This window comes from Glycine soja, chromosome 10, assembly GCF_004193775.1.
Source record: "Glycine soja cultivar W05 chromosome 10, ASM419377v2, whole genome shotgun sequence".
Taxonomy (NCBI): Eukaryota; Viridiplantae; Streptophyta; class Magnoliopsida; order Fabales; family Fabaceae; genus Glycine; species Glycine soja.
In genome coordinates this window covers 46300505-46326124 of record NC_041011.1, presented here as the reverse complement: position 1 = coordinate 46326124, position 25620 = coordinate 46300505, and the positions used below count along the sequence as shown (strand labels likewise).

Genomic DNA, 25620 nt, shown 5'->3' with positions numbered 1-25620 from the left:
ATAATATATTTTTTGTCTTTATAAAAAAAATTAAGTTTTTTATTATTCTTTCTAAAATTTTCTATCCATTTTTATCCCTTTAATTTTAAAATATAGCACTTTTGCTTGTTAATGATTTAAATAACTCTTAACAGAGATCAAAAGTTATTATGCTTTCAACAAAATTGTTTAGCACTCTTCATCAAGTCTTGATAATAAAAATTGTCAACAAACCTTAGATGTAAGTATTAGAAAAGATATACTTAAAAAAAGTACTATTGTTTTTGAAACGTAAGAAAAAAAATATTAGAAGAGACTTGAGTAAGTATTTATTTATTTATTATCAGTGGCCAGTAAGTATTTATTTAAATTATTTATTCAAGGCACATTATTGCATGACTAGATATATAAGTAAAAAAATTGTATTTACAATAATTTATAATTTTTTATTTTAAAAAGTATACGATATCATTTTAAAAAAAATAAATATTAGAGAGGATATATGCACAAAATCAAACTTATTTATATATATATATATGATAAAGGAAATTTTTATGCTAATTAAAGAAGCAAACTAGTACTAACATTGACTAACATTATTATTAAGCCTCAAATTAACATCATACATTCGCTTTATCATATATATATATATATATATATATATATATGATAAAGGAAATATAGTGCAGCATAAAAATTAAAAACAACATCAAGATCTTAGTCATCCATTTTCCCACTTTGCTGGCCAAGGAGCTCGTTAATTTGGTGCTATCTATGTTCTTCCCTCGGTGCCTCATTCCTCGATCGACGACCATATTACCACGTAGTTACGTTCAGACAAAATATTATTAATTGCATTTATTTAACTGCATGCATGCATATGGTGCTAGTCTTAGCTAGACGTCTCTGATCGAGTCATCATTTCATGGGCACTTGAGCTTTCCTCCATGTGTGGTGAGTCTAGCATAGCAAGGGCACAAATCTCGGTTCCCAGAAGTGCCGGGTGGCACGCACCTGCACTTCTTGCAGCAACTATTGCATGCCCTAATGCACATTTTTTGCCTCCTAGCCTTACTGCACCTGGAATTGCACTTGCCACCGCAATCTGCACCATATATATATAATTAAATTCATACATAAGCATAATTCTTCACCCAAGTTGGGAAGATTGTGAAAGAGAATAAAAGGGCATAAAAGTTCAAAATTTTCTTTGAATAAGTGAAAAGAACATTACAATTTATATATAACACAAAATCCAATTATATATTATTATATTACTCTCAATCTTACCTATCTTCTTGGCAGCATCCATGTGTGGATCTTCACCATAGATCCCCAACTGAAATTTTTTCCACAAAGAAGAAAAATGGAAAAGAGAATATTAGCAATCTTCATATATATATATATATATATATATCAGTCAGAAAAATAGCAACAATATACTATAGTAGAAAGGTTCAAATTTAAGTTCTGTCGAGCTAGGCAAGGTCAAGAGAAAGATAGGAGGGTAAAAAGTAAAAAAATAAACAACACTGAATTCATAGCTATTCCGCATAAATTAAATAACAGTAGTATACATGAAAAACGTTTTCGGAAATTAAAATCATACCAAGATTATAATTCAAGATTTCATGACATATGAAAAATTTGTTCCCTGAATGATTTTGGTCTTTTGGCTGGTTGGTATGATATATGTTGGTTTTTGGAAAGGTTTCATGGGAGGGTCGTTGATCATTTATAGTAATGGCTGCTGAAATTTGTCTGTTGCCATGTTCTGTTACATACCAGGCTATAAGAAATCACTTGCAGGTGTTTATTTCATGTCAGAAAATTCTAGTCATATATATAGGCGTGTAGCTTATTAGGCTATTGCAACAAATCATTAGTATACTGGTTTTGCCTCCTTTTTCTCAATAATAGTTTTGTCTTATAAGAAAAATTAATGAAAAGTTGCATGAATCGGAAATAAAATAATGGAGGAAATTAATCCAAGAAAAACTCATCATGAACTGGATAGATATATAGATATCATAAAAACATAGGAACATATATAACAATGAAAAACACATAATTTGAATGAACCACTTTTTTTTGGTGGAGGTATGAATGAACTACTTTATACCTCTTGTATAAGGATGAAGCAGAGAATAACTACGACCACTGTGCTTTTTGAGATGGCCATAGTTAATTAGTGGCAAAGCAAAAACAAAGGTTTTAAGACAAAGAGAGAGTGACAGATATAATTCTGGGTCTGAAGCCATGAAGCTCTCATCACTATTATTTATATGGGAAAAGAAAGGTAATTTCTCAGAGTACAGGTTACACCTGTAGCAAGAAAACGTGATCCCCAACAAACTACCCGATTCATATGCATGCACACTTTGAAAGTTTTCTAGCCGTACGTGAATGAATGTGACTAAGCAAATTATCTATGTTATTAATTTGCCTGAAATATTTGTTTGCCTTTGTCCGAGGACACAGAAACATATTGGCATGGGTAAGGTATTTACCATTAATGGAATTTATTTTAATAATTAATTATTACAACACCGCCCTTTTCTTCATGGCCATGCATGATTTTAGTTCAATAAAGCATTGAAAAGCCTTAAAATCTTAAATATAACGCCCACTATGCTAGGTAACACACTTGTAGTCACAATAGGACAACTATGAAGAAAAATGACATTATAACTTTGACATTGAATTCTAATTTGTCTTCACTGAATGTATAACCCTAAATAATTTATTAGTAGTTTGGTAAAGTTGCACTAATATACGAGTCCCTTTTTTCTTTACAAGACCAATATATGATTCTTAAATAGGAGTACTATAAGGGTATTGGAGAGTATTTAATATATTTCAATAAATATTTTTAATTGTTAAAAGATAAATATTGATGATATGTTGTTTTTGTCATCACATTAATTATTAGTGTGAAGTATCAACAAGATCTAATTTTAGCTTTATTCAAACTAACAATATTTGTTGGTGATATGTTATGTTTCAATAAATATGTTGTTTTCATTAAATATATCTTTTATTTCTTTAATTAACCAATGTTTCAATTCTAAGAACACTCATTATATTTCTTTTCTCATAATTTCAAGAATAAGTGTCATATTTGAAAAAATAATTTGTTCCAAAATAAATGTTATATCTAACCCATTTTTATTAATACTCCTAATAAATATTACTTTAATATTTTAATCTAATATTAATACTATTCTTTTATATCTATTTAACAAGTTCAGTTTTGTAAAACTAATTATCTCTTCCATTTATTTATTAATTTGTATAAAAATAACCTAAAATAATGCTTATTTTTAGACGGAGAAATATTATACTAAGATATATTTTACATCAGCAAAATATATAAAAGAAAAATAAGACATGTAATAATAATGTAAAATGTTTTTACATAATTACTTAATCATATTATATATATATATATATATATATATATATATATATATATATGGTGATAACTGATGAATATTTTGAATATTTAATACTAGTTTGCTATAGCCTCATACACTCATCAGCTACATAAATTATGTTGTTCATGGGCACTTGAGATGTCCTCCATGTGTGGTGAGTCTAGCATAGCAAGGACACAAATCTCGGTTACCAGAAGTGCCTGGTGGCACGCAGTTGCACCTCTGGCAGCAAGCATTGCATGCCCTTAGGCACATTACGTTCCTCCCAGCCTTGCTGCACCTGTAATTGCACTTTCCAACACAATCTGCATCATATATATTCATATATAAGCATATACTATATAGTTGTTCCCTAAGTTGGGATGATTAAGTCAAAGAGAATAAATTTACACGGACATAAAAGTTCAAAATTGTTGTTCAATAAGTGATCAAAAGATTATCAATAGTAGAATTTATATATATCACATATAAAATTGTTTTTTAATTAATGAATTGCTTTCCAGATAATTAATTACTCGATCAAATGTTTAGTGTGTTTTTTGTTGAGCGATCAAATGTTTAGTTAGTTTTTTTTAGCACAATTTTTAGTTACTTATAATCACTAATAATTGTATAAACAAGAATTGTGAGTCCAATTGTATAGAACTCGCAGGTTATATTATATAGAATAAAATTGTATTTCAATCAATTATTGTATGTTTTCAGGAGTTTGATTTTAGACGAAAATAGAGAAGAGGAAAAATTTTCATTTCTAATAAATATTCTGCAATTTGATCATTTTTAAACTAAAATAATATATTGACATAAATTTAATGTCCTAATCTTTTTCTTTAAAAAAATGTACCAAACTTTTATTTGTTTTATTAACATATAACTTTCTAAATTTAAAAACAAATATTCCCCCTTCTCTTTTCTATAAAACAATATATATCCTTAGATTATTCAAACGCAGTTTAATTACATTAAATTAATATTATTATTCAATTTTGAAAAATATAAATTAAAATTTATCTCTTTTTTAGCCCTTTTCAATGATTCATTAGGCTATTAACCGATTCATATATAAACAATTGTTTTAATTATTATTAGATAATTAATGATTTAGTTGATTTAAAGTAAAATATATTAAGTTATAGATTTGTTACAATCTTCTTTATTTTTTAAAAGCAAACTATTATTTTAGTGGAGAAATTAAATCCAAATATATACATATATATATATATATATATATATATATATATATATATATATATATATATTATACCGACTAATTACTAGATTAATTTTGGTTTAATTGATCCATTTAAACATACTTTATCATCAGTAAACTAACAAATTAAACTTCAAACAATAAAATGCTCAGAATATGTAAAATATTACTCTCAATCTTACCTATCTTATTGGAAGCAACCCTGTGCGAATCTCCACCATAGATCCCCAACTGAAAATTTTCCATAATTAAGAAAAATGGAAAAGATAAAATTAGCAATCTTTTAATTTTTTTTACCAGTCAGAAAATCAGCAAACTGAGTACTATACTTGAAAGGTTCAAAAGTTCTGTCGAGCTAGGCAAGATCAAGAAAGACAGGAGATCAGTAAAAAGCAAATAAATAAGACAACATTGAATTAACGACTTTTCCACATAAATACCAACCGTATACAAGAAATTTGCTTGCTGTCAAGAAATTTAAACAATGTTATGCTATATGTTGTAGGTTTGGAAATTTGTCATGTGGGTGGGTTGATCACTGCATTTAGAGTAATATAATGGCTGCTGGAATTTGTTTGTTGTCATGTTGTGTTACCACGTGCTATATAAGAAATCACTTGCAGCATGTGCTTATTTCTTATCAGTAAATTCTAATCATCATATATAGCATGTTTCATAAAATTCTAGAGGGAGTGTTGCTTGTACATTTTGCAGGAGGAAAGCTCGCTCTAACAAGTTGGAATAGTTCTTGTAAAGTATACACGAAAGTTATTTGGAAAGGTTGATAATAAAAAACAAGTGTCATCCTCTGCTATGCATTTTAAAGTTGTCTGGAAAGGCTTCACAGGCTACATGCTTTATCTAGGAGTTTTTTGGTTTTTTAATGTGTCAAACATGGTGGGAGTGTATTTTAATTGTTATAATATGCATTCTATCTTTGGTATGTGAGGGACCTTTTTTTATTTCTATCTCATGATGATGGTGTTATTTATTAATCAGGCTATTGTAACAAAACATTAGTATTTGCCGAACTTTGTACATCTTGTACTTGCCTCATTTTTGTCATCAAAATTATGTTTTCTTACAAGAAAAATGAAAAAAGATGGGGGAATAATATAATGGCCAATAATCCAGGAAAAACTCACCATGAACTAGATAGATAATAAAAAACACATCATGAATGAACACTACTGTAATTAATTACCTCTTGTATAAGGATGAAGCAGAGAAGAGCCAATACCACTGTGCTTCTAGTGAGGGCCATAGCTAATTACCTGCTTTCTTGAATCACAAGCAAAACAAAGGTTTTAAGACAAAGAGACAGTGACAGAGATAATTCTGTGACTGAAGCTTTGAGGCTCTCGATCATAAATATTTATAAGGGAAAAAAAAGGTCATTTTTCAAAGAACAGGTTCTAGCTATAAGATAATGTGATCCCCAACAAACAACCCGATTCATATGAATGCACTTGGAAAGTTTAATTTTCTAGCCGTGAACGAATAAGATTAAGTAAATTATGATATATTACCTGAGCTTTTTGTTTGCCTTTGTCTGAGGACATAGAAACCTATTGGCTAATGTATTTACCTTAAGTGGAATTTATTTTAATAATTAATTATTACAACGCCGCCCTCTCTTGTACATATAGACTTGCATTTTAGTTCAATATATAAAACATTAAAAAGCCTGGAGTATTATAAGGCCACTATGCTAGGTAACACTTGTCGTCACAATAGGACAACTATGAAGAAAAATGACATTATAACTTTGACACCGAATTCTAGTTTGTCTTTACCGAATGTAAAGCCTAAATATCAAAATTACTATAATAAACACTTTGAAGGTATCGGAGAACATTTAAAATATTTTATTTAATACCAAAAAATACTGTTCTAAGAGCATTCATTAGAATTTTCCTCATAATATTATTCTTAAGATTTTACATTAGTAGAATATATATAATGGCAAAAAAATGTTATTTGTCACGACTTAGGCAATTAACCAATTCAACTAGTTTTAGGAGTTGAATTAGATCCCACCAATCCTAATGTTGGTTCCTGTTTTCAAATTTGATTTATTGATAAATGATCATTCTTTTGTTATTTGAATACCCTTTCGATACTTGTTGGGGTTTAATAGCATCATGTTTGAACAAAGCCTAACCGATTCAATGTATTATTCTGTGGACAGAGATAAGAATGCTAATTATTTCGGTGCCCAGGTATTCCAGACCTATGAAAATTAATCTAAGAGACATATATTTCCTAACATATATATATAGATACACACATAAGAATGACAATCAAATTCTTAATCATGTATTTTAAAAAAATATTATCTATCAACTACATCACCCCATATAAATATATTAGAATATATATATATATATTGAATGCTAATTGTTAATCATGCATGAATGGAGCAAAATGTTAATTAAACGCCCAAGCAATCACACGTGTAGAGTCACATGATACACTTTAAATAGGATTTAGATTGCCTCATATTACTTTTTTTTAATAGATTGCTTCATATTACTAACATGATAATGTTATATAATAAGAAAAAATATACAAATTAAGAAAAATCAAATAAATGAATATAACCAATTACACTGAAGAATCGAAATAACTTACTATATAGTATATGACAAATCCTAGTCACCGTGCCCAAAGTAGCTTTTGGAATTAGGGAAGTTTACTGCAAACTCTCAAGAGCAGATTTATAAGGCCAACATGCATATATGCACCGAAAAACTCAAAAGAATTGAATGAAAGAGTTACGTCAATGCAGCTAATTAAATTATGCTCCCTGTACGAAAAGTTTGGTATAAATAAATGTTCTCCCTCAAAGATGTGCCGTGATTGATGATGTGTTTGGATTGCAAAAAAACAGCGGATGCTATGACCCAACGAAATCTGCATGCAAGGTTTCAGTTTGGTTTGTGCATTGTATGTGCCAATTTTTTAAGCTTGAAAGATGAATGGAATATATTCCATTTAATAAATCTCACTTGTGATTTTATAGTTTTTAAGATTGAAATAATAAATGAAATATATTAAAAAATGTTAGAGAATATGCTTCTTTTATCACTTCTTTTAGTTCTTTATCTATGTTGCAAATATATTCTTTTTACACAAATTAAACGTGACAACCCTGCTGACAAAAAAAAAGTTGTAAACCATTCCCTTTATGCTATCTTTTAATATTTAATTATGAATAAAATCAAAATAAAAAGGAAATAAAATTAAGTTACCATCCATTATTTGCAAATATTATCATGAGAATGAAAACAAAGATAAAAAAAAAAAAATCCACCTAATACCATTGGAAGAAAAGAAAAAGAGAGGCATGAAACAGAATGAAATGCCTTACACCATGTACCATTTTATTTCACCTTAAGCAATACAAACAACAAAGACCTATAATCATTTTATTTTATTCTAATATATTCCCTTTCATAGGGAGAGGAGATCTGCATTATAGTTACAATTATATCAAGATAAGATCAAATATTAAGATTTACTTCATTCCATGGTCTGGATACTACAGCAATAATCATAATTGCAAAATCAACCTCTGTAACTTGAGAATAAATTAGTATTTCTTGCCACTTTGCATCCAAGAAAATGAGAACCTTTCTTCACATACAACTCTGCCTTCTATTTAAGTTGAAGAGTGTGTATGAATGAACAAAGAAATTGTGCAGCAGTTAAACAGTTTGCAAAAAGATACATCTCATTCAATCATCTAGAAGCGAGCCCAGCATCTAGTGCATGGTGCAATATAGTCTCCCTTACAATCAATATTGTAACCCAAAACTTTTGGATTTCTAAGGAGAAGTTTCCTAAGAGAATTTCCCTTAATACTCCACTGCTCCTCCAGGATCTTTACATTACCTTTCAACTCTTCCTCCAAATTACATCCAAGAACTTCTGGAAACTTTTTAAGCAACTTGGACAGATCATTATCAGAAAGATTTAAACTCCTCATGTAGTCTAATATTCCATTTACGGTCTTGAATTTCAAAACTTCCTTATTACGTTCTTCTCTCCAATAAGGGGAATGAATAAGACCAAATGCTTTTCCAAGTATCTAGTCCTTTTCTTCATCACTGAAGTTAAATGCAGAAAGAGCTTGTTTACAAGCTTCCCACATACTTTGATCCTAACTACTTGTGATTATATCTTCTATCTGTGCAGTTGAGTGCAATATCCATTGTTTGGGAGGAAGATTTGAGGTCCATGTTGCTGTTGCTACACTTGGCGAAAATCTACTAGAAAATCTGATATTTGGCAGTGGAATACTTGATGATGCAGCAGCAATATCAGCCTGCATGATCATTACAATTTTCAGACTCGGACAACCATTATTAGCCTTGTGTATGAAACTTTTACACAAGTTTAGGATAAAAAACACAGAAATGTAAGTTGAAATACATTTTATGAATGCGTAATAATATTGTCTGTGAAGACAGAATAAATAGCCCAACTGCCCCGTAGCTAAATTCAAACGTCTACACTGTTGTAACTCAAGGAGAATTGTCAAAACATGACTTTTGTACAGTTTAAGAAAGGTTCAGATATACAGTGTATAAATTTTAAAAAATAAAATAAAATATGGGAGCTCAATACTTAGGCCTTCAACTCTGATATTTAACTCTTAAAGAAGCAAGATGAGGATGAGACGCCATAGAACAAAGAACAGTGAATTTTACTTTTCTGAAGCTCCTACACAGAATATTTTAAAAACTGATATTAATAATTAAGTTGTGAAAAGACTAGTATTCTCTAACAACATTTCAAAGTCTTGGATTTTCAGTTCTGGATCTTGATCTATTTCTGAATGTGCAAAATATGAAATAAAGTTCCTTGCTAGCCGTTATACGACAGGGAGTAAGAAATGTAACATATGTTGGGTAATCTAAGCATTTTGTGCAAAGCCTGAAATTCCACCAACAAAAGTGCCAAACCATGAAAGCATTCTTATACACTTCAATCCTAGAAGAAAGACATCTGGATATCAAAATTCGCCTTATGGGAAGTCAAACATGTCAGCACACTATTCAATACAAAATCTCCATGATGATAGAATGAATGCATACTGACGGATTCCTCTTTTAGGAATTAGGACCAAATAGAATCCACTCTTTGGTTTATAGCATAAAGTAGTACCCATTCTCTGAATAAATAACCATCCGAAAACAGTGAGACACCCATCATTCAGCCAGCTTCATGGATTATGGACAATGAAAAGGCTAACATAGTCCTATCCAAAGCAAAGATGGCAAACTTTACACCCTTGACTTGCCAACGGCAAGCATTTTCCATCAATCGACTTCTCTCCCATTTCCACATGGCAATATCAAGCAAACACATACAGATACACAATAACCAGCTGGAGAAAACTTACATACAGTTTCTTAGGTGCTTTTGGTGTTGTTCTCCAATCAGAATTGGAGTTTCACTTTAGTAATCTATGTTAACCTTTAATGCAAATCTTTATTTCACGGAGAATTTCGATTGAAGAACAGCACCAAAAATGCGTATAGAACTGCATCTAAGTTTTGTCCTGGCAAAAATTGAAAGAAGCTGTCTTCTATACTTGCCTACATCATTACTACTTACATTTTTACTGATGACAGAACAAAAGAATCCCCCAAAACTTCCTAATTATAACACACTTTTTACTGATTAACATCCATTCTTAACTTTTTACAAAACCGTTTTCAATCTCTCCCTTGAAAGACCCATAAAGAGAAATCTAAATCTAAATTTTGTTTTATCCATCATCCCAGATAAATTTAACCAACCGTTTCCTAGCAAACATACACATAAAACTAGCCAAAAAAAAAAAAAGAAAGATGTTATAAAATGCATTTACCTTGCAATAGCAAAACTGTGCTGCAGAATCAATAGTAAGTAAAGGGGAATTCTACCGCTTTCCTAGCATCCCTGCACTAGCAAAATAACACATAAATATCTGATTATAGTAAACAATAGTAAATTGCAACATGGAAGAGATAAGAAAGTGAAAAGCAAAAACAATTTCTCCCACCTACGCTACACCGTTAAGATTAAAGCAAAGTCAACTCTTTAAAAGAGTCACAAAAAATCAATGACACCCAAAAAAAGCAAATTCAAAGGAAATTTAGTGGGGATTCAAAGACATGTTGAATTGTAGAGCTTTCACTCTGCCTTAGTGGGGATTCAAAGGAAATTTTTGTGGGAAGGGAATGAGGCAAATAAAAAATTATTTGGGTGAGTCGGAAGGATATTTGCAAGAGTAAGAAAAGGGGTGGGCTAGGAGTAAAGAATTTGAAAGATTTTAAAGAGGCCTTATTAGGGAAATGGAGGTGGTCACTTTTTCATGAAGAGGGTAGTTTGTGGTGTGAGGTGTTAAAATCAAAATATGATAGTTGGCATGGGCTTTTGAGGGAGGGTGAGCTTTTGCCGAAATCCTTGTGGTGGAAGGATTTGAAGAAAATTTGTGGTGGTAATGGGAGAGCGAGATGGTTTGATGAAGGAATTGATTGGAAAGTAGGTAGCAGAGAAAAAACAAGATTTTGGTTGGATGAATGGTTATAATTGTTTGGTTCATAGTTTTCCTAGACTATATCTTCTATCAAATAATAAAGATGTTATTGGTGATATGGGGATGTGGCGGGAGGATAGGTGGAATTGGGAGTTTAATTGGAGAAGGGTGACTTTCGAGTGGGAAAATGAACTAATACATCAATTAAATTTTACTTTTAAATCTTGTATAGGTACAAAGGAATGGATTGGATTCTTGGATTTGGAAAAGCTGCCCCTCGGGGAGTATACCACAAAATCGGCATACAAGTTGGTAATTGAAGATGCTGGAACTTTGCCACCTTCAGATTTATTCTCCTTGTTATGGCAAATAAAGATTCCCAACAAAGTAGCGTTCCTATTGTGAGATTCCTGAGGATCGTTTGGCAACAAAGGAAAATCTTTTACACAGGAATATCATCGCTAATCATCAAGATTCTCTTTGTTGTTTATGTCAGCTTCATAGTGAGTCAGTTCAACATCTTTTCCTCACGTGCCTAGTGGTGTGGCAAGTATGGACGGTCTGTTTTTCCTGGCTATCCCCATCTTCGTTATCAGTTTTTCCAGGATCTCTTGAGTCTCATTTCAACATGTTCATGAGGTTGGCATAGAATGGTCGTGATTATCAATTCTTTCAGGTATTGTGGAGTGCAGTCACTTATTGTATTTGGAAGTGTAGAAATGATTGCATTTTTAGACAAATCCAACTTGATATGGCTGCTCTGGTTGAAGATATTAAATTCCACACTTGGTTTTGGCTTCATAATAAGCACCCTGGTCACTTGGTTTTGGCTTCATAATAAGCACCCTGGTTTTCATTATTCTTTTGCTATGTGGACAAGTAATATAGTGGCTTGTTTTGGTGGTGAGGATTGATCATCACAAGTTGGCTTACAATTTGATGATTATAGTCTGGGATATGGAGATTCACCTATGCACGTGGGGTTAGTTTGCTAAATGACAGCAAGTTTAAAGTGGTGACTAATTCATATGGGTGAGGGGCACATAAATGTAAGCAGGATATTGGAAGAGGAAATTGTTGTTGCAGTTCCAATTAGTATGGAGATATAATATTGTTTGGAGTCAAAGTAGGTTATCAAATATTTGATCTTGTTATGATCTAAATATAGCATAATCAACTTTTGACTTGTGTCGTTTGTTTTTGGTACCACTGGTATCTTCTCTCTCAAATAATTTTAACTTTTTTTGTCGATTTTAAACAAAACAATACCTATGATGTTAATTTTTATCTATAAATTAAAATATGTTTTAAAGTCAAGTATTTATTTTACACATCTCTTGGACTAACTATTATCTTTAACAAGTCTCTTTAGACTCAATCTCTAAATATGTATTTTTTGAACAAGTCTTTTCTAGCTTAAACAAACTTTTCAAGTTCTTATGAAGGTTAAATATTACTTTTTGTTCATTTATATTTTAGTTTTTTTATTTATTTTGATATATTATATTTTTAAAATTTTATTTTGATTATCATTTATGTTTATAAAAAGTAAGAAGTCTATGTGATTTATGATGAGCTTCAACGTGTTCTTAGTTTGAGACCTAGGGTGAATATGTGATGTTGTTCATGAGATTGTTGGTTAGAAGATGAGAAGATAATGATTATGGTACTTGGTTAGGGTGATGTTAACCAATAATCCTTAGGATAATGATAAAGAATCAAAAGCATAAATTATTTTGGGCCTATTTTTTAAGATTTTTTAAATAAAATACTTTTTAAACAAAATAGAATTCTATTTTGTGTGCTTATCTAAATTTTTTTTTATAAAAAAAAGTAGTTTCTTGCTTTTTTTTATTTTTAAAAAGCAATTGCTATTTAGTTATTGAAATATCATATTTTTTAATAATTTTTTGATGTTTAAATAAATGGACACATTATTAGAAAATATATCAATAAATCTTTTTTTAATGTAACTTGTTAGTGAAAGAATTATATTTATTGATTCTTTAATCAATGTTCTAAGATATTAGTTAGTGATGAAAACAATATGCTCGCACAAGAGTAAGAACCTCATGCAATAGTATCGTGAACTCAAAAGTTCTGTTATCGTACCCTACAAAGAGACTGATTGTGTTATTAAATAATTCAAATCACATAAACTAAATAATTTGGGTTTTTATCTTGAGTTAGGAATTGTTTATCAATTATGTCAAAGAAATAAATTAAAGATAAATAATAGTTTCTAAGAAAGAGATGTATGCGTAGAGATAAACTTGAATTATGAGTTTGCATCTACTCGTTTTTCCTCTAATTCCTACTACAATCAAGAATCCTTGGTTAACAATCAATTGCCTATTACCTCTTAATTTAATGGTAGCCTATGGTCAAGGTATGAAAATACTCTTCTTAAATTAATCCTCAATTGATCATTTGAGACTTAATATAGGGTTAAGGATGAATTACATAGAAGTTTGTAAAAATGAATTCATGCCACCAATTTATTCATGCAAGTTTTATAAACCCTATCATTTTACATGTCAGTTAATTATGAGTAGATGACCATTAAGACATCATTAACTATGAATGGAGTCATCAATTTCAACATAGAAGAGAAAACAATAAAACAACACAATCAATTGAATAACTTTGAAAAACTTGTGACGTTAATTTCCAAATTTGGCTCTTAAGTAATACAAATGATGTTAGGTCAACATGATTGTGCTTAAATGCGTGACGCTGATTGAGAAAATTCTTAAGAAATTGGCATAGACCATGTTGGAATAGCTTGACATGCAAGCCTAGCACAGGAAGGACATGCTCATTGAAAATGCTCAAAAATTTACTTTTCTTCTATCTTTTGGTTCTTTTATCACTTTATCCACTTTCATGCTGAATTATTTACACTTAACATGTATCTATAAGCTCTAGTAATAAAGTGAAGTTAAAAACAAGATAAAATAAGATAAAAATTGGAATTCAAATATAATCAAATAATGATTTATCAATTATATTTTCTTATATGTATATAAAAAAGAGAAATATATTTGTTAGAACAACCCAAATCTTTTTTATTAGTACTAAATCCAAAGATTTAATAATTTTTTTTTATTAAAAAAATTAGATGAGTTAGGTTTCAAAAATTTATGTAGACCATGTAAAATTGTTTATCAACAAAGTTTTCACAAGATTTAATAAATTCATGCTCTTATAATATAAATATACGAGTCTAATCTTTATTAAACTTTTTTAGGAGACTAATCTTTATTAACTTGATCTACCTACGTTAGTAATATTTTTTTATTACACCGTCGGTAATACATTTTGTACTTTAAAGTTTAAACTTGACGAATGGAATATTTTTAAATAACAATAAATGACATTACTCGTGACAGTATTATGTTAAAATTATTTATCGCGTATGGTACGTCATATCTTTTTATTTTTAAGGAAAATGATGCTTTCCAGGAGTTGCTTCATTTATTATTTTACATCATTTTCAAGATTTGAGTAGAGTAAAATCCCTTCTCTTTCCGCAACTAAAATTCATCTTTGTTTAATCAAATAAAACTTTATTATGCGAGATCTTCCAAAACTGGATCAAACCAAACCATGATTAAAAAAATTAAACCACGATCTATTTTCCGAAACTAGAAATTGTTCTACTATGTGAGATCTTCTTCTAAAACTAGATCAAAACACAATATATTTAATTGAACCGAACAAACAATTACTAATAATTAACAGATTAATCAAATCACACATATTTCTCTCTGGTATATCAATCTTTGAATCCCAATCATTAAAAGATTATACCCTTTATTGGCCTCTTATTTCAGGGGAAAAATAAAACCCGTTTCCGCCCAAGTCCCCGGCGGCACGCCGTCGCCGGCCTCCCTTTCTCTCTCTTATTTACTCTTCCTCTGCTTGCTCATTCATATATATTCATTTTTGTTTGCATCAATAAAAAATTGAAAACTCAACCATTTTTTTTTCTTCTCATAATAAAAAAACACACAAATCAAGCTTCGTCTTCCATCGCTTGCTTCACACTCTTCTTCACCTCACACCCACCGAAATCCACACCACCCCATCACACCAAAGTATCCAAGTTTGAATCTTTGAGGAAAACGAGCACGTGGGTAAGTGGTGCTTGTTAGAGAGAGAGAGAGAAAAAAAAAAAAAAACAGCGTATGGGTGTGTGTGAAACTGTGAATCATTGTTATGGTATGGCTCAGCAGAGGCAATCGGGAATGGAGAGGTTTGGGGTGAGAGATCTGCACCACACCAACGGCGCTGGCGATCACGTCGCCGTCGGGATTCGCGGTTGCGCAGCCCTCAAGCAGCCGCGGCTCCGGCGATCGGCGCGATCCGACAGGGCCACGCACCTTTCGGTGGCGGCAATCCTCGTTTTCCTCTTGCTCGTACTTGTCGTCACTTTGCTCGTGTTCTCTTACATTTCTAGAGACGGTGAAGTTCTGCTTTCAATTAGTCTTTTTCCTTCTCTTTATTTATTTCTTTCTTTGATCACAATGCCTTTGTTTTTTTGGGGTTCTTGAGCACGTATGTGAGTCAACATTGTGGCTTTTGCATGAACTTGAGTGTGGCTTCTAGTTTGATTGCCGGGGTGGGGGAGAGTTGCTGAGTGGGACAGAGTTTTTGAATCTGTGATTTTTCTTGTTTCATGTTTTAGTTTGGGTTTTTCAGTTGGTTGAATTGGGGCTAGGTTTATTTGGGGAAGTAATAGATTGAGTTCTATGGTTTCATTTGTTGTGTCGGTGACCAAATGTTTGTTTTTGCTTCATCACCATAGTTCATTTTGTTGTTACTATTTTCTAGATTAGGTTTTTTTTTTTCCTGGGTTTTTAAGATTGTCAATCTTTGGTTGCAGAAATAAGTAACAATGGCGATGATAGTGATGATTTAAAGAGTGATTCTGATTTTCTTACAAATGTACCACGGATACAGAGGAAGAAAGTCCTTGACTTTGGGCATGGCTCTGGGGGACATGGCCGGGATTCGAGATATTGGGATAGGGATGATAGGAGAAGGGATGGTGATTACGACGAGGATATGATGGAGCAGACAAGTAAGGATCCTGAAGATGAAAATGCTGAAGATGATGCTTCTGTAAAGACGGACCACGATACAAAGTCTTCTCAGGATGGTTTAAAGCGGAGAGGTGATGGCTTGTATAATGAAGCTGGACGTCATGAGTTGAAAAGGTATGAGGCAGAATATGAGGCTTCTTTGAAGAATTTGGGACACTCAACTGAAGATGATGGGAAAGTGTTGCATGATACCGATCTGGAAAAGAAGAATGCAGCTGATGATATTGATGATGAATATGATGATTTTTTTGATTTTCATGATGCTCAAATGGAAGATTCTGGTGATAGCAAAAATATGAGAGCAAAACATTCTAATTCCAGTGTGCTAAGCTTGGACAATGAGGTTCAGAAACAGAAATCATCTAATGATTCTTTTGATGAGGAAAACGATGATGATGTTACTTCTGAAGATGTTGAAGAGGCATCTTCCTTGAATAAAAAAAATTCTCATGATGGAAAAACAAATTCTAAACATGCAAATCATTCTAATGGACAATCAATTAGAAAATCACATCCTGAAACAAAGAAGAAAGCCAAACGACACAAATTTTCAGGTGAATTTCATTCTTTCTGATGGTTTTTTAGTAGATCATGCAAGTTATATATGTTGTATTGAATTCCTTTCAAAAGTTATTTGTATCCGTATTCATTATCACTATTTATTTGTTACCCATATTACTTGCATGGGACTTGACTGAACCATTGAACTTTACAATTGGAAGTGATTTATCTCCAAACCAGTGAATACTTGGAATCTTTTTAGTCGAAATACATCTCATTTCTTGGATTTGTTCAACCGTAGAATTAGAGTGTGGCAGCATCATAAACTACCTTGAGTTATATATCAAAATATGCTGAAATAATTGGTCAACTGTTCTGATTAAAAATGGAACAGTCTTCAATTATAGTTGGTTTGAATTCTTATTATTTGGTTCAGTGGTTACAAATTTTGTAAGTGAATTTGTATTATGCTTCCACAATTGTTCTTCTGCTTCATTGATTACCTGCTTTATGCCATTTGGTGAGCTACAGCGAATATTGGTCCATTGATTATTTGTCTAATCTTCAGCTTATGATGTACTATGTACTATTAAATTAATGTAATACTCATGGTCTACTAATGTAGTGGTTCTGAATTTGTTGATCACTCCATCTGAACACTGGAGGCAAATATTTTAGGCTGATTATCAGTAGAAAAGTGGCAAGTTTCTGGGTCTATTTGAAGTCTAAAGACAAAACATGCGAATACTCTATTTATTAGTGCCTTTATAAGAAGTGTTTATGATTTCTTTCATTTCTAGTCTGTCAAGCAGGAGATGATTATCTAGATATGGAAGTTAAAATGAAATCACAGGCGAACACAAGTTTAAATTATATCTTACATGTGCAATATTTTGAGGACAGGACGGCATGTTCATTATATTAAAAATAACAGATAAATTGGTCTTATATATACAAGGTTTACTGAATGTGTGTTTGAACAAGATCACACAGCTCTGATACGAAAACCCACATTCTAAAATGGTATCAGAGTCTATCTTAGATCCACTTACGGGCCACCTACCATATTATCCACACACCAAGTCCAAGAGTGCTAAGCATGAGGATGTGTATTGGGAAAAACCCAAGTCCTATATCGGCTAGAGATAGTGTCAAGATAGAGTGTATAAGTTGGGGGCAATCCTCACCTTACAAGCCAGTTTTGTAGGGTTGAGTTAGGGTCAAACCCACATTCTAAGAGGTCTAATCAAGATGGTTTCTAACTTGTTAAGTATTATACAATATTTAAAAACTATGATGTTTTTCTTATTTAAATAGATCTCTGGTTTAAATTGATTGCATAGGAATGTGTACAAATATGATTTATGTGTGATTAGATTAGTTTTTTCTTTTCACTTCCTGCTGTCACCTTTTTTTCTCATATAACTAAGTTTGACAAAATTTACTAAATTACGTTCTTAAAATTGATTTAAAACCACTTTTTAGACAAATTAATATAGTTCCAATTTTACATAGCTATATCTAATTGGTTTTATTTTAGTCTGTTTTAAGGCCACTTTTAGATTTTCCAAACACTCCTAGAGGTGGTTTTGTTCATGATATCTCCATTTTTTCCTCTAAAGTATAAAACGAAGAAAAGAAAGAAGCTCTTTTTGACATATTATCTATTTTACAGGATCCTGTGATATGAAATTGTTAAACTCGACTTCACAGCTTGTAGAACCACTAGAAAGTCGAAAATTTTCAAGATTTAACTTACAGTACACAGAGACAGAAGAGAAGCCCCAGGGAGATGAACAATGGGTGCCCAGATTTGCTGGTCATCAGAGCTTAGAAGAGAGAGAAAGTTCATTTTTGGCACGTGACCAGCAAATAAACTGTGGTTTTGTTAAAGGTCCTGAAGGGTTTCAAAGCACTGGATTTGACTTGACAGAAGATGATGCAAATTACATCAGCAGGTGCCACATTGCTGTGATTTCATGCATATTTGGAAATTCTGATCGCTTGAGGACCCCAACCACCAAAACGGTAATTCGTCTACTTTATCTTTTATTTCAGTTTGTGGGCTTGGAGAGATTTTTGGGCTTCGGAGGTGAAAAATCATGTGTGAATTTTCCAGTAAAATATTAATTTTTTGTTGGTTTAGTAAAATATTTATTCCAAGTTCCATTCACATAAAAATGACAATGTTTTATTCTCTGTGCTGCATCTATAATTATTCTGATCTAAATCTGTTGTGATTTTTTATTATAAGATTGCCCAAATGTCTCTGTAGTCTGTAGGAATTGGACACCAACTGTTTGTGTTTTGGCATGGTTTTAAGCATATGCCTGTGTTTGTTGCTTGGATTATTCCTCCCCAAGGAATTTCGCTGGTCCTGACATTTGACATGATAGGTCATAGGTTGTAATTAGTAGGTTCTGTCCTTAACTTCTGGGCTAAACATTGTTTTGACTTTTGAGGATTCTGTAGTAAGCTGTTGGGATCCAATTGCAAGGTATGGGACTTGAGTTCCATGTTGGAAGTCTGGGATTTTAGTGTGAGGTGTATATGGCCTTGGACTCTCCAACAGTCCAACTATAACGGCTAACTATTGCAGTGTGGTTCTCCTAATGTTCTTATCAATTGGTAATTTTGTATCAATAGTTTTTCACCATATGTCCAACTGCAAACAAATGGTGTGGATGGCGACACTGGCATTACAATGCTAGCCCAAAACTAATAAAAGGGAAAGTGCACAGCTGGCCTGCATAGGCTCCAAGGCTGCAATGTGTGGTGGGATGTTAGGATCCCATTTCAAGGTATAGAATCCCACATTGGAAGTATGGGATTCTAGTGTGGATATAATATAAGGCCCTGAGCTCTCCAACTCTAACGAATAACTTTTGTGGTGTGGTCCTCCCAAGTTTCTTATCATAGGCCAACAAAGACACATGAATTTTTCAACAATAAGATAATAAGCAGATTTTTGGAAATTGATTGGAATGCTATAATTGCTTGCAGAAACTGAAAGGCATTCAGCATTAACATTTAGCAACACTTAACATGCAGTAGGAGAAAAATAGGTTTCCCTGTAAGAGTTGGGTATTAGATGCTGGGCTTCACAGATGGGAAAAAATGGATACTCTCATACTCCAAATTTGTAAATCGCCTAGTTTTAAGGTACAAAAGATTTTATCCTCACTCCAGGAATATTTTAAGCATCACCAACTGATATAATAATTACTTATCTTTCCCAAAATTGATTTTTTTTTTATTAGCATTGAGTGTTTTGGTTTTGAAAGTTGTTTGTTAGAACTAATGAAATCTTAAGGACAAAGCTTCTTACATGTGGCTAACCATAAACTTTTGATGTAATTACCACAAAACATGTTTAATTGCATTGATATAAGTCATCATGATTTCAGGTGACTCGATTGTCAAGGAAGAATGTCTGCTTTGTGATGTTTACTGATGAAGTTACAATACGGACCCTTTCTTCAGAAGGTCATGTGCCTGATAGAATGGGTTTCATTGGTTTTTGGAAATTAGTGGTAGTGAAGAATCTACCCTATGATGATATGCGGAGAGTGGGCAAAATACCTAAGCTATTGCCGCATCGACTTTTTCCTTTTGCAAGGTGAGACTGATATGATAAAACATGTGTTCTTTTGAATTTGCCAGAGTATGCTTTAATCATGGTAACTGCTAAGTGGCATTAAACACCAAGACAGATATGTATTTGATGTATCACTAAAAGATAAAATGGTGAAAAATTGATTTAGATGGTTTTGACATTTGATTCTTTACTATGTATGTAGACCAAACTGTTACTGTTAGTGTTGGAAGTTGGAAGGTAAAGTAGAAACTAAAGAGTGTGACAGTAGTATAGATGTAACTGTTAGGTTTTACTACTGAGGAAGTACCTTATACTTGCACAAAGCTAAAAGGTTATTGCATGATGAATGAATCCTTGATGGGATTGAATGATGAAAGAGATTTATGTAGAGGATTATGTCTATTTTGATTAATGATTTTTTGCTTGAATATACTTGGATTTATGGGTTCATTATACTTGGGGATGCTACTGTGTATTCCAATGTTTTAAAAGTTGGAGGTGTTTCTATGAAAATTCCAGACTGCCTTGGTATGTAATTACAAATTTACAATTAATGCTTAAATTTTATTGATTCTTTAAGTTCCCCAACCTTTCTAGCCTAAACTGACTTAGAAAATGAATCTTTGTGCATTTCCTAATTTTAGAATCTTGTTTTTTGGAGCAGTCAAGTCCTTATTTCACTGGGGATTAACAAAATTACAAATCCATTTTTATGTAGTGTTCTGTACATGGGTATCTGAAATCTTTAGATAGGTTTCTTATTGATTTTCTTTGTTATAAGTTGATTATTTAGTTACTTACTGTCATTTTGTATACAATTTTATTTTTTACATTTTCTTATGTGTTCTATATATGACTTTTTTTTTCTTTCAAATTTCTTTTCAGGTATTCGATTTGGTTGGATAGCAAGTTACGGCTGCAGCTTGATCCTTTACTTATCTTGGAGTACTTTTTGTGGCGAAAGGGTTATGAATTTGCAATATCCAATCACTACGATCGGCATTGCGTGTGGGAAGAAGTAGCACAGAACAAGAAATTGAACAAGTATAATCATACAGTCATAGATGAACAATTTGCATTTTACCGGGCCGATGGACTGGAAAGATTTGATGCATCAGATCCCAACAAACTTCTTCCAAGCAGTATGTTCTGTTAAGGATTTATTTTCTGTCAATTCTTCAAACTTGTTGATCAAATGTACTGAAATGACTTAATATCTTTTGACAGATGTACCCGAAGGTTCTTTTATTATCAGAGCACACACTCCGATGTCAAATTTGTTTTCCTGTCTTTGGTTCAATGAGGTTGACCGGTTTACCCCTCGTGATCAGCTGAGTTTTGCACATACTTATCAGAAGCTGAGAAGGATGAATCCAGACAAACCTTTTCATCTGAATATGTTCAAGGTGAGGAATCTTAAACACAGCTACATGTAGATAATTTCTTTGAGTTGCGTTGTAACAGTAGATGCTCTAGTGGTAGTGAGGAAAGTAGCATTTAATGGTTTTTCTTGTCTTTTTATGTCCAGGACTGTGAAAGAAGGCACATAGCCAAGTTGTTCCATCATAGGTTGGATGAGAAGAGGATAAATCGTCAAAAAACACCAGAATAACGCGAGTTTTTATTAACATTTTTATTGCTATTGAGCTTGATATGATGTACTTGGTCACGAGTCTTTTCTATATCTGTTGAAGTTGTGATTCCCTGCTGGCCATCTGCTGCAGAGTTTGTCACAATTCACTTGATGATTCAGTGACTTATGCTTCAGCACAGGTGTTTACCATGGAAGTGAAGTGAAGTGTTTCTCAAAGTATGATCTACTACAGTGCTGCTGTGTCATCCATGGAAACATAATTTTGTGGTTATGCTTTTAATCATATCCCCTTCTCTTGTATCCATCCATTAGTGACATAATTCATTTATGCCTGGGGAGACAAGCAAAGCTCCCTCACCATCACTTCCACGACTATGGCCCCAGCTCGTATTTCCTCTCTAAATTGGGATTGTTTGTATGTAGAAATTTTTGATAGGCCATTCATACGTTAGAAATCTGTCTCGTGATTCTTATTGATTTTATTACTTAAATATTTCATTATACTAGCACGGATGAGTTGTTAAATTAAATGTGTACCACTTTCTACTAATGCCTAATTCAAACTCTTTCCCTCCCCAAATTTTCCACCTTCTCTCTATCTTCCCTTGTTTTTGGGTTACTACTTGGTGCCATGCAGATAGTCTTAGTTTGCACTTTGCATCTCTCCATTTCTTTATAGAGAAGAGAATTTAATTTTCTTAAACTTTATACCTCTAATAATTTATTTGACTTTAGTTTTATTTCAATTATTTAACTTTATTCTTTTAATAAATAAATGTCTTGAATTTTAATATTATATTGATTGCTTCTTTTTTTTGTAAATAGGCATATAAGGATTTAATTTCAATAGCGATTGATTCCTAAACTTTATTTTTCTTGCAAAAAATTCGTTTTATTAAGTTAGAATTCAATTACAAACAAAATAAATTCGTACCTTTAATTTATCTTAAATATGAGTCATTCTTTATTCATTTTTAAAAAAATTACATTTTCATACATCAAGGCTATGAAAAATCTTTATTTGATTTTTTCACTTGGGGATTTTATTACGTTTTAAAATGAATTATAACTAAATGTATAATGCATAATTAAAATTTAAGGTAAATAAATAGTTTATTTTTGCCCTTATTAATCAATTACATACATAGATAGATAGATGTGGAAAGAGAGAGGTCCAAATAGATAATAGATAGGTATAAGCTTTGGTTATCACGATAATAGCTTACATATGAACGTTTACATCACATCTAAGTAGAAAGTACAACAAGGTGGTAAACTTGACCTCACATGAAGGTCTTTATTGTTACTTTGCTCTTAATACTTCTATCTTAAAATTCTAAGCTATTTGTAAAATTCCATCACTCCCAGACTAGAGAAGGCACGACAAGCAACTTGAAATTTTGAAAATCCAGAGAGCTTGCACAAATTCTCATATTGTTTCTGAGTTCTTTCCCTTCCACCAACAGTGATAAACATGAGGTTGTCAAGAGTGGAAACAAGTCGAGATGCTTCAGTTGGTTCTGGTTCTTCTGGCAATATGAACTCCACCACAATCACCTTCCCATTTGGAGACAATGCTTTGTGACAATTGCTTAAAAATTCTAAGCACTTTTCATCTAACCAATTGTGGCATACAGCCTACAAAAATATCATCAAGGACAGAAAAAGAGTTACCACTTACCACCTTAACAATTAAATAATTAGATTAATATATCAATTATCAAGTATTAAGTGATGATCATATAGAAATATGGGTGTTTACTATATGTGTACTAACCTTTAGTATTATGGCATCCCCCTGTGGAACTCTTACAAACATATCTCCTCCAACATGCTCAATCCCTACACAATTTGGTTATTTGCTGATTAGTATTTGACAAAGTTTAAAGCTGAAATTAGAAGTATGTTTATATCATTTAATATTTGTGATGAAAATAAAACACTACTATATAATAGGCTACCTGGAAGGGGTGGTGCATTTTCAATCACCTGGGGCAAATCAAAATTAATTCCTTTAATTAAAGGGTATTTGGACAATATCATTTTTAGATTTTGTCCATTTCCACCTCCTACGTCAACCAATGTTGATATTCCCTCAAACCCAGTGTATATTTCAAGTATTCTGGTCATCTCTGTTGCACACACGTCGGCCATTGACTTGTTAAAAATTTGGTTCATTTTTGGATCCTTTTCCATGTACTGGTACTTTGTTACTCCATGAAGTTTCTTGAACAAGTCAATGTCTGCATCAACCACTGCTTCCTTGAAGTTCAACCTGAAAAGAAGTTGAACAGTGGAGCAAAGTAAGATTCTTTCCTTCTTTTTTTGGAAAAAATGTAAATTAGAACCTAAATTTTGGGTCATATGGACTAAATATATGAAATTTACAAAAAAAAATGTGTATTTTAGTCTTTAACTTTTTTCCCCAAAAAAAGAACTTTTTTTTAGACCACGATATCTATTATGTTTATGGGAAGCAGTCTTGTTCATGTGGATACTTATTGTATGTACTTAAGATCATTAATTATACTGAAACAACCTCATACGAATTGATCTGATCCACACGATCAATCAATCATAATTTAAACTTTCAAACTTACTGTCCGTAATCTTTCTTATTAAAAGTTTAGGTATTAATTTTCATTTTAAAATTTACCAAAGACAATTATGATTAAATTTGTCAAATATATATATGATATATGCATGTATAGGAATTAAAATCACTTACCAAACTTGTAAGAGTGGTGGATAACAGACAAATGCTGTGAATGAAGCCAAATAGCCACTACTTCCATTTGGAACAAAGTATTGTCCAACTTGTGAGAGTCCATAAACTGTCTCAGAGGCTGCATGTTGTGTGGTGCGAGTGGAAGTAGTAAGAACAGAATAACTAGCAAGCAAACGCAGCATGCGGTCAAGCCTATTAGGCAAGTCAGGGTGTTGTGTTGGGAGCTTAGAAGCAATTTCATGGGATGATATAAAAGTACCAGCTGGTGTTGCCTTAGCTATGATCTCAAACAAGTTTAACTCAATAGCAGCATTCAGTACTGCAGGGTACACTAGATTAGTGCAAAGCAGCATTGCAGATAGGCAAGCATCATCCTCAGTTTGTTGAGGAGAAGTTGCAAACAGGTGATTCTTGGTGACATTGGAATCCCCCATGCTTGTTTCTTTTAATTTTGATGATCTTTTTTTTGTTTTGATCAATGATGTGTTTGTTTGCTTAGTTGCTCTCCAGTGTGTCCTTTTTATAGGCACAGTTTACCTAAGATGTTATGCAACTTAATTTGGTGGATAGTCCTAGTGGGGGGCTTTACCCACTCCTTATGATTTTTTCATTTTAATCTTATTTGATTGGTTTTCTGTGTGCGGTGTTGGAATAACTAGCTAGTAACCAAGTCAAGGACTCTCTATGTTATTAATTTCATGTAATCAACAATGAATAAAAAGAGACTAGACTTAATTATTATTAATGTTCTTTGACAGATAAATTGATTTTTTTTTACCAAATAGATATATTAGCCCAACAAAAATGATTTTTTGACATCTCAATTTCTCAAGATTGGATATGGAATAACGGGTATCAGAAGAGAGAAATATATAAATGAAAAGAAAAAGAAAAAAAATAGAGCGGGAGATGAGATGAAAAATAAAAAGAAAT

The 25620-nt window shown here is 32.1% G+C and overlaps 4 protein-coding genes and 1 pseudogene across 4 annotated transcripts; 1 reads left to right on the top strand and 4 right to left on the bottom strand.

Annotated features, from left to right (window-relative positions):
• Positions 1 to 560: 560 nt before the first annotated feature.
• Positions 561 to 2716, bottom strand: LOC114369419 (gibberellin-regulated protein 2-like). Its single transcript, XM_028326653.1, has 3 exons — positions 2102 to 2716; positions 1270 to 1318; positions 561 to 1084 (listed from the first exon to the last, which is right to left on the bottom strand). The coding sequence occupies exons 1-3, from the start codon at positions 2159 to 2161 to the stop codon at positions 903 to 905; spliced, it is 291 nt and encodes a 96-aa protein (XP_028182454.1). The 5' UTR covers positions 2162 to 2716; the 3' UTR covers positions 561 to 902.
• A 745-nt stretch (positions 2717 to 3461) lies between these two features.
• Positions 3462 to 6004, bottom strand: LOC114369443 (gibberellin-regulated protein 2-like). The gene is made up of 3 exons (XM_028326677.1): positions 5831 to 6004; positions 4809 to 4857; positions 3462 to 3721 (listed from the first exon to the last, which is right to left on the bottom strand). The coding sequence occupies exons 1-3, from the start codon at positions 5888 to 5890 to the stop codon at positions 3540 to 3542; spliced, it is 291 nt and encodes a 96-aa protein (XP_028182478.1). The 5' UTR covers positions 5891 to 6004; the 3' UTR covers positions 3462 to 3539.
• Positions 6005 to 7994: 1990 nt separating this feature from the next.
• Positions 7995 to 10671, bottom strand: LOC114370824 (annotated as a pseudogene).
• Positions 10672 to 14886: 4215 nt separating this feature from the next.
• LOC114372098 lies at positions 14887 to 22539 on the top strand. Its single transcript, XM_028329497.1, has 7 exons — positions 14887 to 15625; positions 16047 to 16820; positions 18443 to 18795; positions 20175 to 20386; positions 21251 to 21507; positions 21593 to 21771; positions 21894 to 22539. Exons 1-7 carry the CDS (start codon positions 15349 to 15351, stop codon positions 21975 to 21977), a joined length of 2136 nt encoding a protein of 711 aa, XP_028185298.1. The 5' UTR covers positions 14887 to 15348; the 3' UTR covers positions 21978 to 22539.
• Positions 22540 to 23138: 599 nt separating this feature from the next.
• On the bottom strand, positions 23139 to 25199 carry LOC114370915 (isoliquiritigenin 2'-O-methyltransferase-like). The gene is made up of 4 exons (XM_028328318.1): positions 24688 to 25199; positions 23921 to 24234; positions 23737 to 23801; positions 23139 to 23597 (listed from the first exon to the last, which is right to left on the bottom strand). Exons 1-4 carry the CDS (start codon positions 25119 to 25121, stop codon positions 23301 to 23303), a joined length of 1110 nt encoding a protein of 369 aa, XP_028184119.1. The 5' UTR covers positions 25122 to 25199; the 3' UTR covers positions 23139 to 23300.
• Positions 25200 to 25620: the final 421 nt, after the last annotated feature.